Source organism: Festucalex cinctus, chromosome 19 (assembly GCF_051991245.1).
Source record: "Festucalex cinctus isolate MCC-2025b chromosome 19, RoL_Fcin_1.0, whole genome shotgun sequence".
Taxonomy (NCBI): Eukaryota; Metazoa; Chordata; class Actinopteri; order Syngnathiformes; family Syngnathidae; genus Festucalex; species Festucalex cinctus.
The window spans coordinates 16,308,533-16,322,630 of record NC_135429.1 but is presented as its reverse complement, the minus strand read 5'-3'; the positions used below and the strand labels follow the sequence as shown (position 1 = coordinate 16,322,630).

The 14,098-nt window shown below is 42.7% G+C and overlaps 1 protein-coding gene across 2 annotated transcripts in view; it reads right to left on the bottom strand.

Moving 5' to 3' along the window:
* Window positions 1-805: 805 nt before the first annotated feature.
* Window positions 806-14,098, bottom strand: part of phf14 (PHD finger protein 14) — a 117,812-nt gene continuing 104,519 nt past the window's right edge. For both annotated transcript variants that reach the window (XM_077506327.1, XM_077506326.1), the window contains exon 18: window positions 806-1,920. In XM_077506327.1, the coding sequence (XP_077362453.1) occupies window positions 1,849-1,920 (72 nt within the window). In that variant the 3' untranslated portion in view covers window positions 806-1,848. The remainder of the gene's footprint in view (window positions 1,921-14,098) is intronic.

Below are 14,098 nucleotides of genomic sequence, written 5' to 3'. Positions count from 1 at the left end.
GCATGCTAAGCCGTGCGAAAAAAAATCTCACTCTGCCACCGGGTAACTCTAGATCAAATAAAATAAATAACTAAACAGTTACATATAAAAAATATATATATACATAACAATCCGAGATGTATTCTCGTACTATTTATGAACAAATACTGCGAGAATTTAGCTTGCTGGCAAGTTTCGCAATCAGCGCTTAACACAGCAAACAGCACAATACAGGTCCGAGATCAGCTAAAACGGCAATGTCACGAAGCACGCCACCTGCCAGTCAATCACAGGCATCAGGCATCGTCACGTGCATTTGTTGTAGCGGATTATACTGAGTAAGTGGCTAGAAAAAATAAAAAAAAAAAAAAAAATAATAATGTGTAGTGTTGTCCGGTCGGTTAGGAAGAGAGAATGGATAAACCTCTAAGAAAGAAAAGTCTCCATGGAAAAAGTACATTTGGTGAGTCACGCTCGTCTTTTGCATTTCATTTTTGTTTTTTTGCACCTGTTTTTTTTTTTTTCGGGAAAGGGGCAAATTGTGGTTTCTTTGAGGTTTTGTATGAGGTTACAGGGAATGTACAATAATCAGAATTAGGGATGTTCGATACCACTTTTTTTCAGACCGATACCGATACTCAGACCCTCAGTACTCACCAGTACTGATACCAGCTGCCGATACCAGTAGTACATTTTGACAAAAAAAAAAAATCACTAAAAGATATTTTTAAACAAATATATTTCCTTTAATTTTGACAAAAAAAACAGCACAGTCACTCTTCAATAGTCTTAATGCTCAAAATAAAACACAAAAATGCTCTTTTAGTTTAAGATTCACAATTTTGAAGTATTTCCAAACCGGTGAAGTTTTGGTGAAAAACTGCTGCAAGCTAGCGCCACTTACAGGCAAGGAGGACTCACTTAACGTCTTCCCCCTCTGCCATCGCTCGCTTGTACTCGTCTGCGTCACGAGTACTCGAGTACTCGAAAAAAGGCTGCTATCGGCCCGATACTGATACCTGGTATCGGTACTCGCCCATCCCTAATCAGAATATAAACTGATTTCATACATCATGCTCACACCACCATGGCACCGTGCCGTGCACCTGTCCCTTATTTCGGGATAAGAAAGTTGGCAACCCAAGTGTTCGGGGGAGTAGCCACATGACGTGCTGATCTGTATTGCCTGCTACCGATTAGATGGTAATGCGTAAGAGAACGTAAACATGAATTTGAAAGGAAATAGGAAGGAATTTAACAGTTAAACCCCGTTTAATGGGTTTATTGTATGAATCGCTATGACAGCTGTGTCACTTACATACACATGGCAAAAAATAAACGAGACACCGGGATGGGACCTGCGTAAATCCGCAGGGATGCGGGACTCAAGGTTAAAAAAAACGGGACTGTCCCAGTCAAAATGAGACGTCTGGCCGTCCTGCTGTAGACAAACAGAACTTAATGGCTGAATGTTTGGACATGGGGAGAAAGTTCACGCACTCTATGGAGCAATTTGTCAAAAAGACAAATATACAGTATCCTGTGTAGGAGGGATGAAGGATCATCCTTAGCATATGAAAATAGATTACATTACACACAGAAGCTGTTCATGAGACTTCTGCCACTTCCAACCTTAGAATTATCTAAGCTGAAGAAGCCTTCATGTACTGTTTTATAAAGATGTTCATCTAAATTAGAAACTTCTGAAAGTCTTCTGGGGTGATACTAATATCATTTATTGATACTGTTTAAGGTCTAAAAACTTTGGTGTGGTCGTTAAAAAGATGCTGTGCTTGGTTGCTCGCAAATAATTCAAATGGAAATCATATCAGAAAAATTCAATCAATCTGGTGTCGGGTCAGTTTCTATTCAGTTGGGAATTTCTCGCTCGGATAGCTCCTCTTTAACAGCGCACTCGTCCTCCAGCCGCTCCTCTTCCTCCTGGAAACACATGACACATTTCCATCAGTAAAAGCAGTTGGAAATGCATACACTAGAAGTACACTTACTTCTATCATCTTTTTGTGTTTGGGTATTAGTTATAGTTGATGGGCTGTGTGAGAACGGCTGCTCGTCACATTGTTTTTGTTTTCCATTTGTACATAGATGCCTTAATGACAGTGTTGCACAGTTACCTTGAAAAAGCTACTTACTTTCTGATGACTTGCTTTAAAAAAGTAAGTTAGATTTCAAGTTCCTTTAATAGTTACATTTAGCAGATACTGATAATCCTGCTTAATTGAAAGTGCATTTTTAACAGTGGCATTAAGAACAATTAGTTTTTATCCAATATGAAAGAAATCTTTCCAATAAAGTTGGAGTTCCAATAAAATTTTTAAACAAATAAAAACAATAGATTGATTTTCAAATGATCCATCCATCCATGATGATAAAAATGAATGGTACTAAGGGCACCATTTCTTCCATTTTGGCACATACCTTTTATAGTTAGGCTTGAGGATAAGTCACCACAGTTTGACTGTACAGTGAGGAATTCAAATTAAAAATGAATAGCATGTCACTACCAAAATGCAAATGCGAGCTGACTCATCTGTCAGGTTGTTTGCAGAGGGATGCAAGCCACACATTTATCAAAGCAGCAGTAATTAGGTTTTTATCTCCATCTAAGACACCTTTTAATTGAATAAATTGTCTATTAATATAGCTATTTATTTACATTTCTATCTGTTAGTAAAGTTTCATCTTGAAACGTTTCGGTCAAAATAATTTTATTTTATTTAAACTTGAACCATTCAATTTGCTTTGTCTGTTTTTTGGTTAAATTCTTTTTTTACGTATTGTTTTAAGGTTCTTTCATTATATTATGTGTTTTATGTATTTATGCTGATTTAAAAGTGTGTTATATATACATATATATTAGGGGTGTGAATTGCCTAGTACCTGACGATTCGATTCGTATCACGATTCACAGGTCACGATTCGATTCGATACCGATTAATCCCGATACGAATTTATAAGTCGATTGTTGCGATTTTTTTTCATTCAAATTTAGAAAATACTAATCAGTAAGCTTGTAGAGTGTAAGATTTATATGAAAATGTATTATTTATTCGTCTGAAATTTCAGTCTTATAGAGGTTGTAATCTGTTTCATGTTTAAACAGCATTAAAATAAAATATTAAGGCTTAATGTTCCGTTCATATAACATTCTTCCATGCTCAAGGTGTGAATCCTAACCCGAAGTCAGACGTTTTGTTGAATATTTTTCCATTAAAAATGGAAGTTTAAAAATCGATTCACACACACACACACAAAAAAAAAAAGGCAATGATGATAAGACGTTGAATCGGTAAGACTACCGAATGAACAATTCTGAGCTCAAAAAAAAAAAAAAAAAAAAAAAATCGATTTTTTTTTATTGAATCGATTCAAGAATCGCGCGATGTAGTATCGCGATATATCGCCGAATCGATTTTTTAACACCCCTAATATATATATATATATATATGTATACAAAAATGTATATATATTTTTTGTAGGTCCACAAAAGATGACATGTCCAGGGAAATGACAATGCGACCATCTTACAGTTTAAATATAACTTCTGTCAAATAAATCATTAACATGAGAAAGCTTGTGGTGGCCAAAGACATTTGCACAGTAGGCCTATTTATTTCCTCAGTACCAAAGCATGGAAATGCCAATGTGTTTGACTGGCAAATACGTTTTAAATGTATTTATATGCATTCAAACATAATTGCAAATATGCTCCAACGTATTTGTGGTGACAGGGTACTGACTTGTACCATACCCAGTGGCATTATGGGAAAAATGCTGAACGGAAATCATGCACTGCAAACATAATAATGAGTCATAAAAATTACGGATAAACAATGTTTACTTGCTTAATTTTCAAATATATTGGTATAATGTAGGCCAAATGCTACAATCGTGGCTTTTTTTTTTTTAAATCACTTGTGCATGCACAAGCCAATACCCCATGGCATTATGGGGAAAATGGGAAGTACGTTCGAACATATATGCAAATACATTCAGATGTACTTGCAAGTACATTTGAGGATATTGAAATGTACCTGCAAATATGCTCCAACTTATTTACAAATAAATTTAAATGTATTTGCCAGTCAAAAATGTTTCACCATATTTGCAGTTGCACACTTCTGCTCTTAAGTCACAGTCCAGAAGCAGATCATATCTGTGGCCTAACTGAGCGATATCGCCATCCGTTTCCTCTGGGGAGAGGAAGAAAGTAGTTGTTGGGAAGGGGAGCGGAAGGATGCAGTGTTCTGAGTGCTCTCAGGACGCTTTTCATACATTGGCAAGCCTTTTGGTGCTAACATACATTTTATATGATCGTGAAGTACCACATTGTTCATTTGTGTTGAGGCTTTTATTGGTCAGAAGCATCCTGTATCTTGTCATGTGATGCACTGAGAGACGGAATCGCAATGAACCCTAGGTGGCAAAAAAGACCGGTTTTAATACTGTTTGGACTCATACATTACCACAAAACAGCACACCTGCGCCAATACATTTACACTGTAAATGAATCTCAACATTTGACATGACCTGTAGTTTATTAACACATTCACTGCCAGCCCAGCAAAAATGCATCATTTGACGACTTTTGCCGTCAATGGCAGTGAATGAGTTAAGATTAGAGTGACTTTATTGGGCATATAGGCCTCAGAAGAAATTACAGATCTCGCGCTCTCTTTTTCTTTTTTTTTATTAAACTGATTTCTGCTTTGGTTATGCTTTTTCTTTTTTCTTTTTTTTTTTTCTTTACAATTGACCAACATATTAGTAGTACAAACTGATTAGTAAAAAAAAAAAAAGAACTAAATATTCAGCCAGTGAATAAAAAAAAAAAGAAGAAGTAAATACATAAAAATAGGTACAGGGCAGAAGAGGGGTTTGGCTAATCACCTGGTTAATCACCAAAATCCTGTCATGTCTGGGTTCACGACAGGGTTAAGTTTGAGTTCATGACCTGTTAAGTTGGGTTCATGACCATGAGGTCAAGTGTCTGTTTTGTAGTGATGTGCTTCTCGGGTCGAATCCCTGAAGCGTGTGCCGAGTAATGCAGATGAGTGGTTCATGAACGGCGTGTCAATGTGTGTGTTGATGACGTACGTGGTGACGTTTGAAGCCCCACGAAGCAGGTGTACCACGTGACTGATTCAGGAAATGATTCGCTCGGTTTGAGTGTAGTTCGAAATAAAAGCGGCAGAGAAACGCTATGGATTCCCCTTCACTTTTTGTGTTTTCGGGTCCCTTATTGCGCTACTTTTTTTGCTTTTGGCATTCGATTTGACGAGCTTCTTTTTGCGATGGAACCAGCAAGAAAGAGATTTTCCCTTGTTTGGGACTGGAGCACTTTGAGCAGATCTCACCTCAGAAGGTAATGCACTGTAATTACGGTACTATTTTAACAGATTCCAATAATAAAATAAAATAAAATGTGACAACACATAAAATTCACATTTTTCTGTTCACAGTTGAAAGTCCCCTTCAGTACTGGGAATCACAGAAATATACGCGTCCAATTCTATACAAACTCATTATCTCATATCGATGCACTCCTGCTTCATTAGTACCATGTGAAAGAGTTTTTTTTCCAAAGCAGGTGAAATTCTCTGCAAAAAAAAGAAACCGCCTGAGTCCAAAAACTTCGGAAAAAATATTGTTTTCAAATAAAAATGAATAAGCACTTTATTTTACCTCCTTATTTCACATTTTCACTTGTTGCATAAGCGCAAACATAGACAAAGTAACACAGAACAATTCATGTTAAAACACTCTTCAAATATATATTCTTTTGTATTTAGAGCATGATTTACACCCCACCATTTTATTGCATGCACCAAGCATGTTATACATTTTTCTGTCCACATGATGGCGTAGTCGAGGAAATGAATCATCTTGAAGCCCCGACGTGTGTGTGAAGCATTTCACTGCAGGGCTTCACTGCAAAACAGTGTTTTGAACTGATGTAACCATCATCTGGTTTCAACTGGAAAGACGCTATGTGATGTTATGTGATGTCAGGACCTGTGTGATGTCAATCTTTAATCCTTTAGGCAATGTCAGACCTTTGTGATGTCGTTCTTTGGTCCTTTACTTGCTACAACCAATCAGATCGATTCACTGTCTGTAGGTGCAGTCTGAGAATTGTGTATGTCTGGCCGGATTATTGCTCTCTGTTTCTCTGTGCAACTCTCTTTGTTTCTCATCTAGTCAGTTTGTTCCACGCCTCTCGATGTGAATAAATAGTTAAAACCTTATTTGTGTCTGCGGTTTGGGATCCAACCTTCAGTACACGACAAATCCGGAATTGGCAAACTGTTGCATGACTGTACATATTGCTGCAGCTAAGACAGGGTTCTTGCAGGAATCACTAAGTTAAATTTCAGAGCTTTAGGTCTAGGTTATCACAGTAAAAGATTTCCAATCCAAAAATATGAATAACAGCAGCACATATGGTACAACCATATACCCAATATTTGTGTTTTTTTCCCCCTCCATGTGCAAAATATTGATTTTTCAGCACAATGACTCATAACTGTTGTCCGTACAGCGTTGGGTTTGTCTGAACACTGTTTAACCCATTAAGGTCGGGAGCGAGCAAACGCGTTTCTCGTGTTAGAGACGGGAGCGCTCCAGCACGCTTCTTCCTTTAAAGCTGGGAGAGCGGATACGTCATTTTGTTTTGACCAATTCTTGGTCTCCTAGCCGATGAAATGAATCACAATATACGCGAGAGGGTGACGTGGGACTCGGAGCATGTCCTGGAATTGTATTCGAACACGAGGGCGCGGGAGGACTTCGAATCAGTATGAGTTTGACAGTGACATATTGTTAAAATATGTTTGTAGAAAATGAGGATATTGAAAATGGCTTTGTAACGGAATGGATGATGAATAATTACTGCTTGATCCTCCAATGTTGTTCCAACTGCGCTCCAGTGTTGATGGTAAATATACCCATAGATGCAACACAGTTGTTTGTTGATTTTATTGTATTTTTTTAAACGCCACAGGTGTAAGCACTGAAATGTTTTTGGAATTATGTTTCTATCTGCTTCAGGAGCTGAGATGTCAATTATTTAGTAGGCATTACAGTATTGTTGAATTTTCAGGAAAACTTCAGGTTTTCGGGGGTGACTATGAAGTCACCTATAGGTTTTAGAGGCATCTTTTGACAGGCGTTAATGGGTTAAATCGATTTAATTCCAACATACAACCACCAACTCAAATGTACAAAACCAGTAAAAACTATGACGAAGTGGAACATTGAAGTAAATCTGACGCCACAGGAATGTTTGGACTGACACTGATTAGAGTGTCTTTGAAACTTGAGCTGACAGTTTGGACGAACATACGGACATTGTCACATCCAACGCTAGCTTCTGTGAAGACATGTCGTGTGTCCCGATCCAAATATATTCAACCCCACAAACAAACATGCAGTTGTCGGCAAAACGGTCCTTTGGTACTGCCCCCGCACAGACGAAAACTCACTTCCATCAGTGGTAAGTCGCTCCGTTTTTCAAAGTTTCCCGTCATTCATCAATTGCCAGCAAGACGAGCGTCCGGCAGTGACGGACTGACGGTACGCTCGCCTCTGGAAATGACATCATCCATCAAGCTAATATCTCTAACCGTGGGCAGACCTGAAGTAAATCTTTAAGCTTTTCTATTGTTCAAAAAGCAAAACAAAACAAAACGTTTGCAGCTGTGATAAACCCAATTCAATTGTATTGCTAAGATCAGATCCTTGGCTAAGATCATTTTATTTTCTTACGGTTGTACACACGCTTTTGGGCGTGCAAGCATCACGTTTACAGTGGGCGGCTTGAACAACACGTGCACACTTCTCGTAAACCACAGAGCAGTATGGGTAATGGAGTCTCGGCAAGAAGAGGTACATTAGTAAGCGTGCACTCGGTGACGAACGGCACGGCGGAGCAGCTTTTTGAAGGATCGAAACATACTGTAGATGAACGTTGTAGGGATAATTTTAGAAGTGTTGCAGCTCTGTACCGGTGCGTTCCGGCCCAGTTAAAACACTGGCTCAGATTATCAGTACAAATATATATTGGGAACATTTGTTCTTCACCACATAGCTTATTGCCTAACACAGCTAGCAAGTAATTCTGAGAAAAACTAATAACATGAGTATTGATTTGCAACCCCGCTGCTTTAATGAAATATTTTACACATTCTAAATGTTAAATATTTATAGCATTTTAAATAAAATGTAACTTTCTGTAAAGGATTTATTCAGCAATAGTTAAGAAATATAGGTTTTCAGGCGCCTGAGTATTTGTATCAGGGTTGTACATCACAGCAAAGGACAAGATGGATACAACATTTCACAAATATTTCTAGAGGAAATTATTCAATTGCACAAGTTATTAGCAAGGCTAAATAAATTTTGTATCAATTTTTGTATGGTTTAAAAATTCAGTCAGTAAGTTATTTCCAAGGAGGAGCGAGTGGCCGTTTTCCATGTCCACATACATTTTCATTAAAGCGTTGCTATCTGCAGCTGGGCTTATTATTTTTGAAGGAAAGCATTTTGTGGTGCCGCTCAATAGTTTCTACCCTGTTTAGGGGTTGTTTAAAATACTGTAGAGCTCAATAATTGGCTGTATGTACACATCTGTTAAGAGGGTTATTAGACATGAGCGAGGTCTAAAGAAATGGACCCTCAGGGGGCTGGGACACAAACAGTAATCACACACTACTGTTTACTCCACAAATTGGCTCCTCAGAGGCGAATGGGTGTCCGTATCGTCTAGTTAAAGTGATTGAAGTGACTTCTAGCTATTGATTTTTCCTTCATCATCTGCCTGGATATCCTTGACCATGTTCTGTCGTCCCAGAGGGCTAGTTTAGCTGCTCTTGCTTGCCTTTATATTCACATTAAACTGTGGTTAAACTGGCCATGTCTAAAGGACAAGCGCCACTGATGGAGTTATCATGCCTTCAGGACCTCAAAAGGCTTAAGTAAAAGTCAGAGTATTAGGTAAAAAAAACAAGGTTTTCCAAGCGTAAGACACAATAAAAACCAAACTACAAAATGTTTGCAAATAAATCTCTATTAGTCGCCAGGTGTATTGTCCACTTAAAGTCATAAATGCCACTCCTGAAATAAACACCTCAGTATTGCTCCTTCAGTAGCTCCTTAAAGCTGCTGTAAACAAACAACCTAACAGAGCATTGCTGGAGCACTCATTTGTTTCAGTCCAAATGAAAAGACCGAATAAACTTACAGAAAGTTACGCGAAAAGTGTTTCTTTTTTTTTTTTTTTCTATCACAGCGTTCATGTACCAGCATGAGATAAACACGCATGCTAAGTCGACGGAGGTAAAGCACAACTCAGCAAAACACTACACTCACAAAATAGGTGGAAACTCACCAACCCTTCAGTATGTTATAATTGGAACTTTTAAAACAACCACCATTTTCAAATCAAATCAAACTTTATTTATATAGCACATTTCATACATTCAAATGCAACTCAAAATGTTGAACAAATAATACATCCATAATACAAAAAAAAAAAGGAAAAGCCATCCCTAACCCCCATATCCCCATGATCGTACACACAGACACACACACAAACCACAACATGGCGGGGCACAGAAGAACCCTGTGAGTGTTATGTTTTGACTATCTTGTTGAGTTTGTTTTCTGTTGAAGTTGCCATGGTGCCAGAAGGGCGGTGTCTACCACGGCGCACCTGCTGTCACTTTATAATCAGCAGGGGTTTAAAAGCCGAGTGTCGGCAGACAGGAGACGCCGGGCTATTCTGCATTGCTCCCTTGCTTGCTGCCAACGCGACCACTCGTTCCTCGCCTTGCTACGGTTTGTTTTTATGACGCATTCTCCGGTCCGCAGCGGTTTTGTCCACGCGCGCGTCCTTAGTTACTCTTCGGCTCTTTTTAGTTATTTGTAGACGCATAGTAGTTTCCCTCCTTTGTTCTCTCGCTCGCGGCGGTTTGTCCCTTCTGCGCACTCTCGGTTGTTAGGTACTCATACTGTATAGTTTTATTATTTTGCTACTTTGTACGTTGTTACTTCCTTGGAACTTTTTCCATGCGCCCTTTGTTAAATTAAAGTATTGTTTGTCTCGGATTAGCTGCTCTGGGATCCTTATTCGCACGCACACACACACGCACGCACGCACGCACACACATATCCATAACATAATAGCCCGACACGATGGATCCCGCAGATTCCGATCACGTCCGCCATGCGTTGTCCAGTCAGGGACAACTTCTCGGCACACATGAGCAAACCCTCCGACAGCTCATGGAAGCGGTGTCTTCCCTCACTACACAGCTTGGCTCGCTCGCTACTCGCGTTAACCAGATGTCGGCCCGGGAGGCACCCGGCTCGCCACCTCGATCCAGTGCGGAAGCCCCCGCCCCCCTTGCCGGCACGCACGAGGGTAGAGAACCCAACTTGCCACATCCGCAGCACTACTCGGGGGAGATTGGGTTATGTAGTCAATTTATTCATCAATGTAGTTTAATTTTTGATCAACAACCCCGTACGTTCGTTTCCGATCAATCAAAGATTGCATACATAATGAGTCTCTTGACGGGTCGGGCCGCTGCTTGGGCGTTGGCAGTAAGCAACGCGAACCCCACATTACGTAATTACTTACCCGACTTCCTTACTGAGTTTCGCAATGTTTTTGATCACCCGGTAAAAGGCAAGGAGGCGGGCAGCCGTCTGCTGAGCCTAAAACAGCGGGACATGTCAGTCGCGGATTATTCTATCGCTTTTCGTATCTTGGCCGCAGAAAGCCGTTTTGATGAGACTGCACTTTGCAGCGTTTTTCGTCAAGGACTGAATCCGTCGATCAAGGACGAACTTGCAGTGCGAGATGAAACCACCAGCTTGGAGGAGCTAATTAGACTGGCCATCCGGCTGGACAATCGGCTGCGGGAACGTCACCGCGAGAGGAGAGACGAGGAACGGCGGCAGCCAGGTTTCAACACCCGGGGGATGAGGGCACCAGCCACAGTTGAGCCAGCTCCGGGTCTTCTCCCTACTCCTCCGACGGCTGCCAGCCCGCCGACTGCCCACGCTGAGGAAGCCATGCAATTGGGTGGAGGACGGCTCACCCCGGCGGAGCGCCAACGACGAACGACAAGCCGTCTTCTGTTTCTACTGCGGGGTGTCGGGGCACCTCATTTCTGCCTGCCCAGTGAGACCCGATCGACGGGCCAGCAGTACGAACCCCCGGACCTCCTCGTCCCCTAACTGTGAGTACTCGTCGGCCGTTTCGGAGGCGAAGCCAGCTACCATGTTGAAACCGTCGGAGGGGAAAAGACTGCAATTACGAGGGGAGGTGTCGGGTTATGGGGCCAGGGTTGAAATCGTAGCCCTGGTGGACTCCGGGGCTGATGACTGTTTTTTAGACGAATCAATTGTTAACAAGTTGAGATGCCCGGTGTTAGAGCTGGAGAAGCCCACCGAGGTATTTGATCTGGACGGACGGTTGTTGGCCGTGGTAACACATATCACGGATATTTTGAAAATACGCTTGTCGGGTAACCACGTGGAGAACAGACAATTTTTTGTTGCACACATGCACAAGGCCCCTGTAGTGTTGGGACTGACTTGGCTAGCAATGCATAACCCAGACATTGACTGGAAAAAGGGGGAGATAACCAACTGGAGTTTGTTTTGCCACTCTAACTGCCTGAGATCGGCCAATTCAGCTCCCATCATTCCAGCTAGAGCTGTAGAACCTCTGAACTTGGAGAACGTCCCACCAGAATACCAGGACTTGCGACTGGCTTTCAGTAAGGACAGGGCACTGTCTCTTCCACCACATCGGCCATACGACTGTGCCATCAATCTCGTACCTAACGCGCCCCTGCCACACGCGAGACTATATCGGATCTCAAAGCCCGAACAGGAAGCACTCCACGAATACATCTCAACCTCGCTGGCAACAGGGCTCATTCGCCCATCAACATCACCAGTAGGCGCTGGGTTTTTTTTCACGGACAAAAAGGACAAAACGTTAAGACCTTGTATTGATTACCGAGGTCTCAATGACATTACCGTAAAGAATAAATATCCATTGCCACTGCTAGATTCCGCGTTCGCACCACTACAGTCTGCTACCATATTTACCAAATTGGACTTGCGCAATGCTTACCACTTGGTCAGGGTGAGAGAGGGGGATGAGTGGAAAACAGCATTTAACACACCCATGGGCCACTACGAGTATTTGGTTATGCCGTTTGGCCTTTGCAACGCACCTGCGGTGTTCCAGAACTTGATCAATGATGTGTTGCGGGACATGATAAACAAATTCTGTTTTGTTTACCTTGATGATATTTTGATTTTTTCCAGAGACCTCCCCGAGCACCGTCAACATGTCCGACTAGTCCTCCAACGCCTTCTAGAAAATCGCCTTTACGTCAAGGCTGAAAAGTGTGAATTTCACACTGCTTCGGTTCAGTTCTTGGGTTTCATAGTGGAGAAGGGCCAACTAAAAGCGGATCCAGCCAAAATACAGGCTGTGGTCGACTGGCCGTCACCCACATCAAGGAAGCACCTGCAGAGGTTCCTGGGCTTCGCCAACTTCTACAGGCGTTTTGTTCGAAATCATAGCATGGTGGCGGAACCTCTGACAAGGCTTACATCTAACAAGGACCAGTTTCGGTGGAACCCAAGAGCTGAAGCCGTTTTCTCTAGTCTGAAGGATTTATTTTCTCACGCGCCGGTTCTCATTCACCCTAACACTGCTCTCCCTTTTGTTGTAGAGGTCGATGCTTCGGAGACAGGAGTGGGGGCGGTGTTGTCTCAGCGGTCCCCAGTCGACCAGCGTCTGCATCCATGTGCATTTTACTCACGGCGCCTGACCCCAGCCGAGAGCAATTATGACGTGGGTAATAGGGAGTTGCTGGCAATAGTGTTGGCACTCGGGGAGTGGAGGCACTGGTTGGAGGGGGCGGTGGAACCTTTTCAGATCCTGACTGACCATAAGAACTTGGCATACTTAAAGTCAGCCCAGAGACTCAACCCACGCCAGGCCCGATGGGCGTTGTTCCTCACCCGCTTCGATTACACAATCACTTACCGCCCTGGGTCACGCAACGCCAAGCCCGACGCCTTGTCCCGGATGTTTGGTCCGACTGAGGACCACGCCACCCGAGAGACTATTGTTCCGGCAACCCGGGTGGTGGGGGCTCTCCAATGGGAAGTTGAAAGAAAGGTGGCGGGTGCCATCAAGGACACTTATGTACCCGACGGATGCCCAGCAGACAAACTGTTCGTTCCGGTCCTCCTGCGCCCGGAGGTATTGGATTGGGGTCACTCCTCCAAGTTGGCGTGCCATCCGGGGATAGCCCGGACTCATTTCCTCGTAGCCCAGAGGTTTTGGTGGCCAGGGCTTCGGAAGGACATTGGTGAGTTTGTCTCGGCATGTTCAGTCTGCGCCCGGAACAAGCCTTCTCACCAACCCCCGGCTGGGCTGCTACACCCTTTACCCATTCCGGCTCGCCCATGGTCTCACGTCGCGCTGGACTTTGTTACAGGCCTCCCACAGTCACGTGGGAAGACAGTCATCCTGAACGTGGTGGACCGTTTCTCAAAGATGGTCCACCTCGTGGCGCTGCCTAAGCTTCCCTCAGCCCTGGAGACGGCAGGGATTCTCATCAGGGAGGTGTTCCGCCTCCACGGCATCCCGGTGGACCTGGTCTCAGACCGAGGACCGCAATTTGTCTCCCGCGTCTGGAAGTTTTTCTGCAAGGCTTTGGGGGCCACTTCCAGCTTATCATCTGGGTACCATCCCCAGACTAATGGACAGGCAGAGCGCTCAAACCAGACCCTCGAATCGGCTCTTCGGTGTGTCTGCCAGCAACACCCATCAACCTGGTCCACTCACTTACCTTGGGTCGAGTATGCCCACAACTCCCTTGTCGGTTCGGCCACCGGACTATCGCCCTTCCAAGCGGCCTATGGTTACCAACCCCCGATCTTTTTTTTTTTTTTTTTTTTTTTTTTTTTTTTTTTTTTTTTTTTTTTTGAAGAGCTCAGAATTGTTCATTCGGTAGTCTTACCGATTCAACGTCTTGTCATCATTGCTCTTTTCCTTTTT